Source organism: Trichoderma gamsii (assembly GCF_001481775.2).
Source record: "Trichoderma gamsii strain T6085 chromosome Unknown Scaffold_12.2, whole genome shotgun sequence".
In the NCBI taxonomy this organism is placed as follows: Eukaryota; Fungi; Ascomycota; class Sordariomycetes; order Hypocreales; family Hypocreaceae; genus Trichoderma; species Trichoderma gamsii.
Genome location: NW_020171349.1, coordinates 569,408 through 585,180, shown reverse-complemented (window position 1 = coordinate 585,180; position 15,773 = coordinate 569,408). Strand labels below are relative to the sequence as shown.

General features: G+C 49.0%; 8 protein-coding genes across 8 annotated transcripts; 4 read left to right on the top strand and 4 right to left on the bottom strand.

Moving 5' to 3' along the window:
* Positions 1-165: 165 nt before the first annotated feature.
* On the bottom strand, positions 166-733 carry TGAM01_v204360 (hypothetical protein; the record flags this gene model as incomplete). The annotated part of the gene is made up of 2 exons (XM_018808275.1): positions 166-629; positions 688-733. 2 exons carry the CDS (start codon positions 731-733, stop codon positions 166-168), a joined length of 510 nt encoding a protein of 169 aa, XP_018658546.1.
* Positions 734-1,013: 280 nt separating this feature from the next.
* TGAM01_v204359 (hypothetical protein) lies at positions 1,014-3,132 on the top strand (the record flags this gene model as incomplete). The annotated part of the gene is made up of 3 exons (XM_018808274.1): positions 1,014-1,215; positions 1,279-2,585; positions 2,653-3,132. The coding sequence occupies 3 exons, from the start codon at positions 1,014-1,016 to the stop codon at positions 3,130-3,132; spliced, it is 1,989 nt and encodes a 662-aa protein (XP_018658545.1).
* A 343-nt stretch (positions 3,133-3,475) lies between these two features.
* On the top strand, positions 3,476-4,317 carry TGAM01_v204358 (hypothetical protein; the record flags this gene model as incomplete). The annotated part of the gene is made up of 3 exons (XM_024549409.1): positions 3,476-3,497; positions 3,552-3,631; positions 3,691-4,317. 3 exons carry the CDS (start codon positions 3,476-3,478, stop codon positions 4,315-4,317), a joined length of 729 nt encoding a protein of 242 aa, XP_024405873.1.
* Positions 4,318-4,479: 162 nt separating this feature from the next.
* TGAM01_v204357 (hypothetical protein) lies at positions 4,480-4,608 on the bottom strand (the record flags this gene model as incomplete). Its single annotated transcript, XM_024549408.1, has 1 exon — positions 4,480-4,608. One exon carries the CDS (start codon positions 4,606-4,608, stop codon positions 4,480-4,482), a length of 129 nt encoding a protein of 42 aa, XP_024405872.1.
* A 2,079-nt stretch (positions 4,609-6,687) lies between these two features.
* Positions 6,688-7,147, top strand: TGAM01_v204356 (hypothetical protein; the record flags this gene model as incomplete). Its single annotated transcript, XM_018808272.1, has 2 exons — positions 6,688-6,752; positions 6,820-7,147. The coding sequence occupies 2 exons, from the start codon at positions 6,688-6,690 to the stop codon at positions 7,145-7,147; spliced, it is 393 nt and encodes a 130-aa protein (XP_018658543.1).
* Positions 7,148-7,419: 272 nt separating this feature from the next.
* On the bottom strand, positions 7,420-10,478 carry TGAM01_v204355 (hypothetical protein; the record flags this gene model as incomplete). Its single annotated transcript, XM_018808271.1, has 4 exons — positions 7,420-9,291; positions 9,349-9,437; positions 9,507-9,914; positions 10,193-10,478. 4 exons carry the CDS (start codon positions 10,476-10,478, stop codon positions 7,420-7,422), a joined length of 2,655 nt encoding a protein of 884 aa, XP_018658542.1.
* Positions 10,479-12,531: 2,053 nt separating this feature from the next.
* TGAM01_v204354 (hypothetical protein) lies at positions 12,532-12,834 on the bottom strand (the record flags this gene model as incomplete). The annotated part of the gene is made up of 2 exons (XM_024549407.1): positions 12,532-12,680; positions 12,798-12,834. The coding sequence occupies 2 exons, from the start codon at positions 12,832-12,834 to the stop codon at positions 12,532-12,534; spliced, it is 186 nt and encodes a 61-aa protein (XP_024405871.1).
* Positions 12,835-14,375: 1,541 nt separating this feature from the next.
* On the top strand, positions 14,376-15,546 carry TGAM01_v204353 (lipase; the record flags this gene model as incomplete). The annotated part of the gene is made up of 3 exons (XM_024549406.1): positions 14,376-14,469; positions 14,530-14,698; positions 14,790-15,546. 3 exons carry the CDS (start codon positions 14,376-14,378, stop codon positions 15,544-15,546), a joined length of 1,020 nt encoding a protein of 339 aa, XP_024405870.1.
* Between the last annotated feature and the right edge of the window lie 227 nt (positions 15,547-15,773).

The following is a 15,773-nucleotide window of genomic DNA, read 5'->3' as shown; positions in this document are numbered from 1 at the left end:
GAGACCAACCTCAGCTGTATGGTGTAATTAATCCTGTGCATGTGTGTGCGTATGTATGGATATCTCAGTTGCGGCTCAACCTATGTACCATCTCGACGTTTAACAGCTAATTGTCGTATTAGCTGTTAAACGTCGAGATGGTACATAGGTTGACTGTGTTGACTTTCAAAGAGCGCGGAAGTTTTGCGACATGATGAGCCATCTTTTCAGTCCTCGTGCCGGGTTTCGTGCCATGGAGTCCCAGTTGGGGGTCAGCACAAAAGTCTCGTTGAACATCTTTTGCGGTGCCTCCCTCCCCTTGCCAAATCGGACCTTGCCCATGGTCGTGACGACAATGCTCATCTTCCGCCCGCTCTTTTCGTTCTTTTCGCTTTCATAGACGGTTTCCGGGGCCCCATATTGGAATGAAGGGTTGATAATGTGCGTGTCGAACGACTCTATCTCGTAATGCACATTCTCGCCTTGGGTTTCCAGTAGCTTGGAGTACTCCTCTGGGGTAGGAACGACAGAGCCGTTGATGGAGATGTCGGCCGGTATCGAATATCGAGAGGACGAGTTGATGTAGAAGGTCTCCAGTTTGGCACGGGTGTTGATAGCTTGATAGTAGCTGTTGACAAAGATCTCAGCAGCTAAAAACGAGGCGTCGTCAGTAATAGAATCCAAAGCTCCGAGAACGTTGAAACGCACCATCACTGGAAGCTTTGACTTCCGTATCTGCGTCTGGCAACGGCATGGTGCTTTTCTGATGGCCTGGTGCGTCGTGTATGGATTTGAAAGAGCTGCCAAGACAGTTCGTATTGCTTCTGGTAGCAACTTTGAGGCGTAGTTCAAGCTCAAGTCGCGAAGACAAAAAAGTTCCAGCCTAGCTTGACATGACGTGAAGTGCTGCCCCGCAGTTATCTGCAGGCTACAGTTATCGCCATACCAATTCGCACTAGTAGCACTGTGTCATGCAATTTCACCACCATCTCTGCGTCTTGCTCTAATCAAAGCTCGCTGTGGGTATCGCAACCATGCTGCTCTCATACAGGTCGCGGGCCCTCCCGGGGCTGTGGCAAGCTCAGTCAAGGCTTGCTTTGCGATCTGGCTGGATCTGCTCCGGCTGTCGAGCAACTCCGGCTGCCGTGCAACGCTGGAGCAGTTCTCAGAGCTCGGCGGGGTCCTCAAGCGAGAAGCCGTATTATATAACTACGCCAATCTTTTATGTCAATGCTGGTAAATATAATTGGAATTGAACAAGCATTTACAAACGGTGTGACTGACACGGCATACACAAAGCTCCTCATATTGGTCATTTATATTCCATGGTCCTGGCAGATGTCATCAAGCGCTGGCAGCAGATCAAAGGCAAAGAAGCGTTTTTATGTACCGGAACGGATGAGCATGGAATGAAGATCCAGAGAGCTGCGCTTAAGCATGGAATGGAGCCAAAGGAGTTTTGCGATGGCAACTCAAATAAATTTCGAGAATTAGTGGCGGCTGCCAACATCTCAAATGACTTCTTCATCCGGACAACTGACCAGGAACACAAGGATGCGGTGGCACAGTTCTGGCTGCACTTGAAGCATTCTACTCCTGAGAGCTTGGGGCTATATAAAGGCTCTCATGAAGGTTGGTACTGTGTCAGTGATGAGTGCTTCTATCCTGAAGACTTGGTGCGACCCAGTATTGCGCCTCAGACTGGAAAGAAGATTATGGTTAGCACTGAAACGGACAACGAGGTGGAATGGATCAAGGAAGAGACCTGGTTCTTTCCACTAACGAAATACAAAGATGCCTTGTTGAAGCTTTATGATGAGAATCCCGGCTGGATCAAGCCTGCTCATCGAATGGCCGAAGCGAGAGAGTGGATTGAGAATCATCTTGAAGATCTATCGGTTACGAGGCCGGCTTCTAGGCTCAATTGGGGCGTATCCGATCCCGAGGATAAGACCCAGACTATTTATGTTTGGGTGGACGCCCTTATCAACTACATTACCAAAGCCGGATACGGAAGCAAGTGGCACACGGCAAAAGATGACATGGGAATATGGCCAGCCAACTTGCAGGTTATTGGAAAAGACATTCTACGCTTCCACACAATTTATTGGCCAGCTTTGCTCATGGCTCTTGGACTGCCCGTCGCAAAGGGCTACCTTTGTCACAACCACTGGACCATGTCCAACCGCAAGATGTCCAAGTCACTGGGCAACGTTGTGAACCCGTTCTTTGCCATTCAGCGATGGGGCATCGATCCTCTGCGATATTTCCTCATGCGCAACGCAACTTTCCACAAGGACATGAGCTATTCTAATCAGCTGATTGGCACTGTCTACATGAAAGAACTGCAAGCGAATATCGGCAATCTTTTCTATAGAATCGCAAAGCCAAAATCATCTGTGAGATGGTCGACTCTGGAGGCGGTGACAGCTTTTCGCAATGGAGAATTGAACGCTTGGGCTGAAAAACATGACAAAGATTATTTCGATGCAGTATTCTTTAGCCTGGAAAGCCACTTGTCCGAAAGTCCTGAAGCTTTCTGTAAGGAAATGGACGACTATGACACGAGTGCCGCGATCCGAGTAGTTTTTGAGCTTCTGAGAGAGGTATAGTTGACTGCGTACACATTCACATTTGGAAGGATGCATAAATACTGACAGTGCGGCAAATTAGACCAACCGCTACGTCTCAGATACCAAACCTTGGGATCTAGTCAAGAATCAGGATCCAGAATCTCGCGTCCTGCTAAACTGGGTGATCTTTAACAGCGCGGAAGCACTGCGCATTGCTGGCATCTTACTTCAGCCAATCATGCCGACAAAAGCATCAGAGTTGCTGGACGCTCTTGGAGTCCGACCTGATAGGCGTACCCTTGAGTTTGCTGCCAAAGGCAAGGACGCCGACTATGGCACTGAGTCTAAGCCCGTAGAGCCAGCGCCTCGTATGAGCAAATGGGATACGATATTCCCTCCAACTGCTAGTGCAGATCTTTCGGATGATGAGCTGTTAGAGCACTTGAGGGTTGCGTTGCTGGATAAAACCCGAAATAAGATGAACCAAATGGCTGAGCTGCTGGTCATGGAGGCGCGCATGGGAGAGGAGGCCGTCGCTAAGCTATTGGCCGAGACACATGCTGCCAAAGTTGGCGCATAATAGCCATGAGCGTGGAGTAGTTGGAGTTTTGTATAACTTGGCACCATTTGTGTGCGCAGTACTGTAAGAGATGTATGATATGACCAGGATTGTAGACTAGATGATAAGTCTCCAATTAGTAAATATATATATTTAATGAAAAAATATGAAATCGAAGTAGGTACGCTCTTTCTGGGTTGGATGTGTGGAATATTGCGACTGTAGTTTTGTCTCATTTGTTAGTGGCGTGCCAAAATTCACCTTCACTTTTGGGCCGATGCGCAGCTTAATACCGCTCTGCTACAGACTTTTCACTCTTCCCATTGAGCCACCTATTACGGCCGACGAATAGCAACGATTCAACATGAAAGCCAACGAAAAAATTGGTCAGTTTGATTAATTACTCTGAGCTACCTGAATTTGATGCTAACTGAGAGTAGCCATTTCAACGAGTAAAGTTTTACTGGTTCCATATGAAGCCCACCAGGTGCTCACGTATCATGGCTGGATGCAAGATCCGGTACTAAATATCATCTCTCAGCTTGATGCTTATTTTGCAATTTGTTAACAAATAGTTAGGCTATCCAAGAGGCGACTGCATCAGAGCCTATGACTTTGGAGGAAGAGTACGAGAACCAGCAATCGTGGCGCACGTCTCATGATAAATTGACCTTTATTGTCTGCGAGCCGTTAAGTGGGGAGCAACGAAGCGACGACGCGCGGATAATTACAGCCAAAGTCGATGACTCTTCAGACAAAATGAAGGGAGACGTCAACTTCTTCCTATACCTGGACGATGATGATGATGATGATGAAGATAATGCTGCACAGCGAGAAGGCAGCCAAATACGGCTGAGGGGAGAAATAGACGTCATGATAGCCGGACAACAACATCGCGGGAAAGGCACAGGAGAAGCAGCAGTGCGCACAATACTGACGTATATACAAAAGAACCTGACTGGTATACTAGATGAGTATGCACAAGGCGAGAAATTGGATAAGGACAAGATACAGTTGGCTGGTCTGATGGCGAAGATTAAAGAGGATAATACTGGAAGTAGAGGACTTTTCAATAAGCTTGGATTCAGACAAGAGGGAGAGGCGAATTACTTTGGAGAGGTGAAGATGGTGATGAGCTGGGAGGAAGTTGAGGGCGTGCGAATGGCAGATGGGCTGGAGTATCGCGAGGTGGCATATGTGATGTAAAGCCTTGTATGAGAACGGCTGTGTGCAATAGAGTATCTCACTTGCTATATCAGTAAGTTCAAATTGACACATGAAGTAGATCATATAATACGTTTTTTTATTCTCGGAAGAGAGATCATTGACTGTCGTTTATAAAACTCCCTCAGTTGTTCCAGATCAAAGCTACTCAGTCCAACTTTCAAGAAAAAGACGGTTTGCGGCCTTCAAAGCCATTGGAAACAATTCATTGCTTCTAAGGAAGAGACGACAACGACTGGCTAGGTACACAGCCCACGTATAGGCTTCCCCCATAGTCGTTAATTTTGTGAGGTAAACAGACAGCAGGTTACAAGGCAGAGAGAGGCACCAGGCCTAGGGACAACCAGCGAAGGTAGGGGCGTGTGCAAGCGCCTTCACAGCAATTGTAACGCTCTCCAAGCCTGTGTTAACCATCAGAGGTTGAAACAGGCAAGCAGGCATTATGGTCTTTGAATAGAGGCCTAGCACACGCCCCTCCATTTTCTTCACAGCAATTTTAGCTTCCCTCAAGACCTTCTTTTCCAAGATCCAGAATGCCACTTTGAGCCTCCTCATACTATATTTGGTCAAGGCCTTTTCAATGCCATCCCATTCTCATGAAAGCGAACCCATTTGATCTCCCACTACATTATTCGTTACGTGTCAACTAAATCGAACTTTCTAGACTATAGCATAGCTCAGGATATACAATGCGACTCGTTGATTTGCTTAGCTTCATCGATGTTTGCATCAAACTGTATAACTTTCAGATTCTAACAACTGAGCTGGCATATTTTGTGCTATGTTTGTGCCTATGTCTGTAGAGATTCCGTTGAGTCGGTAGGGGTTAAAGCTCTATTTTGGCTGGTGCCCAACACACCTTTGCGTTCGACCCTGTGCCCAACCGGTAAGGAGGGCTCCTTTCACAGCATTTCTCTATCTCCCAAAGGCCTTGATTCAGCCATAATCAAATGTCGCTTAGTTCACGGCTGCCCATTCAGAAGATTTCTAAAAAAAAGCCTGAAACTCTTAATGTAATTGGCCTGTACTCTTGCTAGCTCTCTCGGCCTTGGTAAGCTGAGCCTTTCACAGCATTTTTAGCTCTCTCAAAGGTTTCGGTGGTAGAGGCTTGTGACTTGTTGTCTGTTCAAGGTATATACGTATCTTTTTGGGCTCCGGATTCTTCACGGCTTTTCTAATTTTCCTCAAGGCCTTGATCCAGCCAGGATTATGATCCACTCAGTTCGCGGCTATCTTTTCAAAATCTGCCTTGTGCTGCTGAAAGTAACCCTACCTGTTGATCAGGCGCCTCCAACTGTTCACAGCATCTTGAACTCTTCCCAAGGCCTTGACGTAACCAGGATTGTGATTTGCTCGGTAGGTACAGCTGCCTGCACGAATTGAATCTGGCTCCACATACGGACACTGCACAGCATTTTTAACTCTCCCCAAGGCTTTGGTATAAAAGCATGCATGTGGTGTATATCTATGCAAATAGGTATTCTAGTATTCGACCCAGACCAGTGTAGTGACAAGCTGACCAACCTACGGGAGCTGGTCAGCTTACCTACCTATCTACCTACCTACCTATCTCACTACTCCACAGTCCTGCGAGGAACTACATCGTAGTGTATTTTCACAGCAAAATCAACTCTCTCCGAAGCTATAGTATCACAGACTTGTGTGATCTTGCTGATTTTTCAAGGTAGATTGGTAAGGTAGGTAGGCAATTACCAGAACATCAGCCTTCCCAAGGCTATGATGCATTCGCACTGTGCTGCCTTTTTCACAAGATCTTCTTATTCTCATCGAGGCCTTGGTATATTTAGAATCATAATCTGCTGAGTGCTCTGTATTTGCTACACTCTTAGAAAGACTTAGACCCAGCTTATTGTATTAATGTCTGTCCTTCTCCTTGGAGTCCTCGTGACATCCACTCACTTTGCAACAATTTCCATCCTCCCCAAGGCCATAAGCAATTCGCACTGGTAGAAGAAATTACACAATTTACTGTTTCACAGCATTTTTAACCCTCTCCGAAGCCTTTGGGAATGACTAAACATACCCCTGTTTATTCTTTGACCGGATTCCTTCACAGCATTTTCAACTCTCCTTGAAGCCGTCTTCATCGGCTCGGGAATCAGATCCACTCGATGCTCCCCACCATGGATTAGCGCACAATATCCACCAGCTGTGGCCATCCGTCGCCAACTGACAAGTTCAGAACCTCCAAAAATTCAACGCCAAGCTACTCTCACCACCACACGTCGAAGTCGCAATCGCAACTTTCCAACAAAGCCGTCAATTGACCTCCACACACTCTCTCCAGCCAGCGCTCGCCACACCCAACGAGTCGCCTTCTCTCCTCCCACAATGCATTCCATCATCCGCCTTGCGCGGCCTCTCCTGGCCCCGCGCATCTCTCCCCTCTCGCAAAGGTACGTCTAAAAATCCTTCTCGACATCACCACAACTTCAGTTGAACTAAAGAAATACACCTGCACAGGACATTCTCATGTCTCTCTCCTCTCCGACCGACCTTAACTTCCACCTTCCGACCCAACAACTCATTCACCCCTTCACCCACAGCTGCTGCTACAGCGTCATCAACCGAAACGACAACCGCAGACGTCGTCCCCAAAACAGCGCTCTCTATGCATCCCTCTCTGCAGGGCGCCATGCAGCTCCGCTTCGGACCCCGAAATACCATGAACGGCCATACTAGACTGGTGCAGAAGCGGAGACATGGCTGGTTGAAGAGGACGAGGAGTAAGACTGGCCGAAGGATCTTGCAGAGGAGGAAGCTGAAGGGCCGGAGACACGTTGCGTGGTGAAGAAAGTTTTATGTCCAAATGGAGAAACATATGACGACGGATGATCAAAATGAAAAGAAAACGGGATATTTGTCGATACATATGGGTATTTTCACCCTGCGGCATGGGGAATGGGGAAGTGTATAAAAGGGAGCATCTAGAGGCATAGATGTATTATTGTATTGTACTACTACTTTCACGCCAAGACACAAAAATAACAGTAAAATCAACGAGATCAAAAGAAAAGGCTTGTCAATTGCTCAAACATGTCCGTCATTTCCGACTCTTATCACCTACACTGGCCCAGTGACATCAGTCTCACACTTCAGTGTATCGGTATGGCACACAATACTCAGATGATCGCTGGCCTCTCCAATCCACACCTTGTACCCTCCATCTACCGCAGGAACTTGCCAATCCTGAGCTACTACATCCCACACACTTACGTCTTTCCTCGTGAGCGTCAATGTCACCGTCGTAGACGCCCCCGGAGCCAATTTATCTGTCTTTTCAAAGTCCCGAAGCTGGATAATCGGCGTGTCATAGGCGACGTTATCCGGAAACTCCAGGTAAGCCTGTACGGATGCTTTGCCAGCAAAGATATCGCCCGTGTTTTGGACAGTTACCGTGAGATTGTACGCAACGTCCCAGAGTGCAGGATTGCCTCCCTGATCACCGCCGGAGCGAGGACCGGGGTTCTGGACGGTAGAATAGCCAGGCGGGTAGGGATATTTGCCATTCTTTCCATCGGAAACAGCGCTGTTTGCATCACTCTGGGAGAGCCAGGAGTAGATGTAGCGGGGGATGGAATTGAAGCTGGACGGCGCGACGGCTTCCTTTGCGGATGGGATGGCTTGTGAAAAATTGAGAATGCCGCTCTTGGCACGACGAGCGGGAGGATACGAGCTTAGCTGAGTGACTTTCTTGATTGATGCTGCCGTGTAAGTGAAGTTGGTATAGCTCAAGCCATGGCCAAAAGCGTATCGAGGCTTAGTGCTGTTCTTGTTGACCCAGCGGTAGTCAATGTACAACCCCTCGGTGTAAGGATCTTGAGGCTGATTGAGGAACTCCGAATTGATGAGCGTGGTGACGCTACTGGGCATGTCGCTCTCGGCCTTGGTAATGGTATAGGGCAAATGTCCACAGGGCGACGCATGGCCAAAGAGGACGTTTGTCAGCGACGTTCCAGCCTCTTGGCCTGGCAGATGAGCAACTAGGACGGCCTTGACGGATGGGAGATCAATCCAGTTCTCAAGAATCAGTGGTCCGACGGTATGGATGACAACAATGACGTTGCTAAACTTGCTAGCAGCGCTTTGAACGAGCTTATCGCCATTATGCCAGGCGTATAAGCCAGACGCATCACGGTCTCCATGGTTGCCTTCAACGGTATAAGTGTTCTCGCCGGCGTCTGATGTGATGAAGACAACAGCAACGTCGCTAGCTGCGACTTGGCCAACCGAGGGAAAGCTATCAGTGTTGTAAAAGGTGACGTTGCTCGCCTCCGCCTTGATGGCTGTTATCGGATCATCCAGGTAGGGGTAATCGACAGTGCCGGAACCCCAGCCCTGGCCAAGAGTGCCCGTGTTACAGTTGCGATCTGTACAAGAGTTGGGGCCCGCAGAGTTCTTCTGAGCATCGGTGCCAAAGATCTTGAGATGCTGTGAAGGTGACAAAGGAAGAATGTTGCCGTCATTCTTCAGCATGGTGATGGCATCTTGGGAGATCTGTCGAGCAATCACGTCATGGTCTGCCTGGACTTGAACAAACTCATTTGTGACTCCGGAAGGCGAGTTTGGCCACGCGGCAGGATACAGAGGATTAACTGCAGCGCCGGAATTGGTATCAAAGTTGGTCGCCGGGTAGCCCTGATCCTGGCCCATCTGGTACCAGGTCGCAACAATGCGAGTGGCTGCATCGTTGAGCCGATCCATAGGCACCGAGCCGTTGAGAGTAGACCGAGTAAGCTCGTACATCCAGTAGGAGTTTCCAAATAGCGGGATTTGAGTGTCGCCAGGCATGTCCATGTCGAGACCGGCAATGGCGGAGGCGACGCCGGACATGTGGGCGAGCCAATCAGTCTGTGTGAAGCCTTGGAAGCCCATCTCGTCTTTGAGGAGGTTATTGATGAGATACGGATGCTGGGTGCACGCAGTGTTGTTGACCTGTAGCAATGGATCAGCTCTTTTGAAACTCATCAAACTCGTCTCGAATTCGCTTACAGCATTGTATGCCATCATGACGGAGCCAACGCCTGCTCGAATGCTTTCGGCGAATGGCCAGGCATAGAGTTCATGCATAGTCCTGTCGTCTTTACATAACGATCATCGTTGGCTGTCATTAGCTCGTCACAATATTGGTTATATATGCATGAACTCACCAATATTCGAGCTGTAGGCATATTGGAATGGATTGTACATGCGGTACATCTCCTGCTCATTGCCGATAAAGTGCTTGATAGTCGCAATCACTCCCTGCTCCTGAACGCCCTTGATCGTCTCTCTTGCACCAATAGCTTGAAGCACAGGATCAGCTCCAAAGCCCTCCCAGTTGCGACCACCCTTTGGTTTGCGGCCAATTGGTCCAACCACTGGCCCCAGCCAAACATTGACTCCCTTGCCACGGTTCTCTTTTCCAATGGCCACGCCGCGTTGGTACATGAGAGACTTGTCAAAGGTTGCACCAACCGTGATGCCGTCCGGGAAAGCTGTGACATTGTCGGCATGTCGCACACCCGCGGGACTGTCATTGAGGCACAGCTGGGGAAAGCCGACTCGAAGTGCAGAGCCTGTGTTTCCGGCACATCGTCTTGATCATGCCACAGCAAAATTAGCTTCATACTCAAGCAAGTCAACCTCAATTAGCTTGCTATATGAGAACCATAAGCAGTTCCTTGACGTGAACGGAAACTGCTTGATGGTGCTTTTGGATAGTGTTCGAAACCACACAACTTACCCTATTAAGAAGCCGGTCAGCATATAAAATTCCGTGCATCATCATATTACAATTGCGTCAATACAAGAGAGACCCCGATTATAGTTCACTACGTAGAGAGCCCATGCTTACCCATATATATTCCAGTTCCTGCAGTGATATTTGTCTTCTCTGCTAGAGTCATGGAGTCGACGAGAGCCTTGGCTTTGGCATAGCTCTCCTGCCAATCGGCCACCCATCCGCCATACGGCGCAGGATAATACGGCGGCACATAATAGCTAACCGCAGCTGAGTCTCGGGCCGACAATTGCTCATTGTCTATGTCGGCGACGGCTCCAGCATGTCCAAGTGAAGCGAGGCTGGATAGAAAACATATGGCGGCTGTGGGCACCCCGACTCTATCGAGAAACGGGGCCATGATGCCAATGGCTAAGAGAGGCAGCTGAATAATAGATCTCAGAAGATACGAGAGCCTATTGCAACGGGCGCTTTTGCTCTCGCGTGCTCATGAGGGCTTCACTCAAATAACAAGGATCAATAAAAAGGCTGCCCGACTCCATTTGACAGGGACGAGTTACGGAGAAGTCGTCTCGATGGCCGAAAGACGGTCAATCGTTTCCCTATAAAGAGGACCCTGGACCGCCCCAGGTTAGGAAAGGATGGCTGAGCACTTGCACTCCATCATCGACTCTGTGCCACGATAAGACGATCGTGACCCTCCTGCTTTAGACGAGTTTAGACGAGCCAAGACACAGACATGCCTGTCATGAATACTACTAGCATTTAGAACTGTCTTTTTTCTCCTCATTTTGTTCATGTTTCTTCTCGTTTGGCCCATGCCATTAGGTCACATATGCTGATGCATTGCCCAAAGTAGTATTAGTGACGCCAGAGACATGCAAGGGATTGAATGAGGAGAAAAGAGGCAAGCTGAAAGAGACGGAACATCGCACTCCAGAACAATCAACTCAGGCTATGTCTTTATCCACAACCTTGCCAAGAGCTGAGCGGTGGTAACACACATCGTGATGTTTGAATGCGATGGACAACACTAGCCCTCCCGTGTCTTAGTAGTGCCGTCATGCGATAGACGCCAGGTCACCGCCTCCAGCCCAAAGCCGCACAAATAGGACGGTCACAATGGCCACTTTTTCAGGCATCGCCCATTGGGCTCGGTGAAATGTCTCAACGAAAAATCCGTGGTGGAGCGGGCGGCTTCCTTCTTTCTGCATTCCGTGACAAGACACTGGCGGAGGATCCCGCTCTGGTTACGACAACGACTGTGAACTTGTTCGTATTTGCAGGGATCAGAGGAAAGCTAGGAGGCCGGGAAGAGTCTGGGGAAAGCAGGCCGATGGCGGGGGAAAAGCGATTACGTGGAATATCTAGTAGTCGTATTAATAATTGATGTTACTGCAAGTATGTAGTAAGGTAGCAATGACAAGCATAGAATGCTGTTAGTGAGTACATGCAGCCTTTGTTGGTGGTGGCAGCTCTGGAAAATATCGTCGAGATGTCTAAGCCAAGGGGCGGCCTTCTTGGGCGGTATAATAGCCAAGGCTGGCGGGGAAATCACAAGGAAAAAAGAAAAGACAAACGGCAGCAGAGAGACGCGGATGGCCCTCGGTTCAAATAAAAGCTGCCAAGGGCCATTCCATCGAATCTACGCTTTAGCGCCCTGCACGATGATCTTCTTGGGAGTTGACACGAACTTGAGGGTGTGCAGCCCTTATGCCTTGCGCCTTGCGCTTTACGCCTTACAGTGTGCACCGCGTGAATTCTTCCCCGGTTCGGCGTCGAGGTCGATGCTGACAGCGGCTCATTGTTTTGAGTCTGAGGCAAATGTCTGTACTTGTAGAGAATATGTCGTATTGTTGCCCGATGGGGCATGTCAAGCTTAAGCCAGTCAGCATGTATGAAACACTTGCACGTCCCAAAATCGACAATTGCGGCATGTCGAAACCAACAGCAACGGTATTTGATGCCGGACAGGGATGGTCCCGCTATGGCAGGAGAAGGATTCTTATCCGCAAAAAGACTCAATCTGTTGTTACAAGGTTGCAGTCTTTTGCTGCGACCCTGTAAATGGTAGGAAAAGAGACAGTTTCGGGTCCCAAGAGGAGCTGTTCCACGCCCGCAAGGGCCCCTGGGCAAGGACCAGACCAGTTCATACGAAAAAAATGCTTCATTGGAGCCTACTGAATCCCCCCGACAAGTAAATGCGGTCCGATTGCCGATACGTTGAGCATATTTGAGATTTGTCAAGGCCGAATCCCAATTTATTTTGGGCGTGGATTGTAACTCATCTCCAGGTTCTGCTGGTGCTTTTACATGCAGCTAGTTTCCAATCAATCAGCTTCTACAAAGAATATTTGATATGGTATCATCTCATATTCTCCGTAGTAGGTAGTAAAGCTGAAATTGATCTATATTAATCACACAATTTTACCTAGCCAGTTTTTTTCTCTTGTTCATGTTGATATATCTTCTTTATAAATAGTGCCTAGTAAAGAGTCCACTGCGGGTACTGGAGCTTCTTTTCGAGCTGCCGTTTGGAGACAATGTCCGAAGTCAGGTGTCGGCCGAATGGCTTTTGTAGCTCGTGGATAGTCACCCAATGCTTTTAGTCCAGGAATTAGTCTATCAGCTAGAGAAAAAGTGTAAAAGTGATTGTTATGGTTCATGAGTCAAGCATGATAGTACATGAGATCTGAACAGCTACAGCGATTACACTTACACGAGAAATAATAGCTGTAAGCGGTAAGCCTCAACATGAGAAAAGAAGTAACAAATCTCAGTCTGTTTCTTCCTTACACAAGATGTAGCTTGTCATTGTCCAGGTCTTATCTCTACGCCATTGTTACCATGAATAACATCGGTCCCAGGCCGCATGCCCCCGGCAACAGATATCCGATTTCGTCTCGTCGAGCTGCAAGCTCAGAAACCCTAGAACAGGACATCATCACCCCGCAGCGCCACAGCGCAAAAGATCCCGCTCTAATGCCGGCAGAGCCCTAGCCAGTAATAGTCGCTTCCACTAACAAGTCCGAAATAAACACCAAGCAATGTCATTTGACGAGATTGCCGCCGACAACGTGGGCGAGGCGAGGCGTGGGCGTGATCAGCAAAATGACTGGTAAATGTAAATGTGCCATGATACAGCTGATCCCTCCAGCCTCAAAGCGCCAATTTGTCTTTCATGAATCGTGTCTGTTTGGGCCGTATTGTGCGTATGTCCAAGCACGAGCACAATTGCCATAGGAGGCAGATACAAGATCAGAAATGCTCCTTGTCGTCATGCCGCATTGGTTCCAGGGGACAAATGCTTGGCAGGGCCGCGATCCGACACCTTTCCATCGCCCTTCTCTGATCCCCGAATAAGAAAGCACATGGTATCAGTATAGCCGCATCCAGTGAATGCTAATAACGCAACCTCTTACACTGCAAATGCCACCTACCTTGTCAGTAGCGCTCTAGTGTCGATCCCAGATCCTTGGACGCATCTCCCGCCCACCTTGGTCAGCATCAAAAGGTAAAAGCGCCGATCAATCACACGCATTCAAAGCCGCCCTGTCCTTTGTCCTTTTTACTTTTACTCTGCTACGAATTTGACCACCAATCGTCTTTCACGATTCCGTTCTGAGATCCCCATTCGGCGCCAGCATCCTTGCCTCCTTTGGAAGTTCTACCGAATCTCCGAGCCTGCAAATCAGTTCTCATCTTGGAGCTTGACAAAAAGTCTTTCTTCTTAATTCATCCTATTTCTTAATTTGGAGGACCTCCGGTGCCGCTCGTTCCTTTTCCATCTTTCAAAGAGGCCTTTCTAAGCCAACTAGACTACATGTAGACACCGGCAAGAGTAAATGGCCCCTCACATCGTGGGGAACTGCGGAGGTGGCTGGCGGTTCACGCACGCACTTTGGACCCATGATTCGAGACGAAAAGAGAAGAAGAAGAAAAAAAGCCGTAGCTCATCGTGAGACGCGCGCATGCTTCATGGTTTGTTCGGCATGAAGGCAGTCCGTCCAGCTGCCTGGAGGGATCAGGGGCGCTCGGACGCCCCGAGTTTTGCACCCGCGTCTCACATGTTGCCATTCGGAGAGGATAAACATCATGCACGGTATAAAAGTATATAAACATGTGGGAACTCACCCCAATTATTAGAGAATTAAGCATTTGATATTCCAGAAGATCTTGTGTGAGAAGAGAGAGTGTTTCAGCACTTACAACTATCATTGAGCTCTAACAAGCAAGACACATCGACTTATACCCATCTCCATCCACACTTTACTACTATCATTATACACATATCACAATGAAGTCCGTCCAGCTTCTCTCTCTCGCTGCTCTTGCGGCCGGTAGCCCCATTGGCTCTATCCAAGAGTACACTCGCCTCCTCAAGGCTCGCCGTAAGTCTAAACTCACTCCTTGAAACTACACTACTTACAAGAGCTAACAACTCCCAAAAGAAAGCGACACCAGCTTCACAACCACACAAGCAGAGCTCACCAACTTCTCATTCTACTCCCAATATGCCGGAGCTTCTTACTGCAACTCCGCCACGCCTGCTGGACAGGCCGTCACTTGTGCCGACGACGTCTGCGATGACGTGAGCGGAATCGTTGTCAACTCCTTTACGTGAGTCTCTATAAGCATCCAAACTTCATCTCATACATACATACACCCATACATATATAAAGCGTAGCCAGCTAACACATACTCCCAACAGCGGCTCCTCAACCGGCATTGGCGGCTTCGTCGCCGTCGACTCCGCCCACCAGCTCATCGTCCTCTCCGTCCGCGGCAGCAACAACCTCCGCAACTTCATCACCGACGTCACCTTTGCCTTCTCCGACTGCTCCTTCGCCGACGGCTGCTCAGTCCACGACGGCTTCAACGACGCCTGGAACGAAATCGCCGACGCCGCCACCGCCGCCATCAGCCAGGCCGTCGCCGCCAACCCGGGCTTCAGCATCGTCACCACCGGCCACTCGCTCGGCGGCGCCGTCGCCACGCTCGCCGCCGCAACTCTGCGCACGCAGGGCTACAGCATCGACGTCTACACCTACGGCTCTCCCCGCGTGGGCAACGACGTCTTTGCCAACTTCGTCACGGCCCAACCTGGCGGCGAGTTCCGCGTCACGCACGTGGACGACCCCGTCCCCCGTCTGCCTCCCATCCTGTTCGAGTACCGCCACGTTTCTCCCGAGTTCTGGCTGTCTACTGGTGATTCCTCCACCATTGACTACACAATCTCGCAGATCGAGGTCTGCACCGGTATTGCCAACACGGACTGCAATGCCGGCACGTCGGGACTCGATGTCTCTGCCCACTCAAACTACTTGGAGCACATCTCGGGATGCGCCCCGTCTCCCCTCCAGTTCAAGCGTGATGATGGCGACTCGAGCTATAACCAGACTACCATTGACAGGATCAACAAGTGGGCCGAAGAGGACCGAGCTTTGGTTGCTTCTGGCCAGGCATAAAGTTGCTGTATATATGGAGTGTATTTTGCGTAACAAAAAAGGGCGTTATGGGTTGTTTCTTCGGGTATAAAAATGTAGCATGAAATGTTGCTGGGAATGTAAATTGTCGACATAGCTCTACTTCGGGCTGTGCTGAGGGATTAATGTACATAAAAACTTCATACTCGTATATATATGTTGGATGCAGGTATATGTTGCTATATGGACATCCAAAATACATGTGAAAC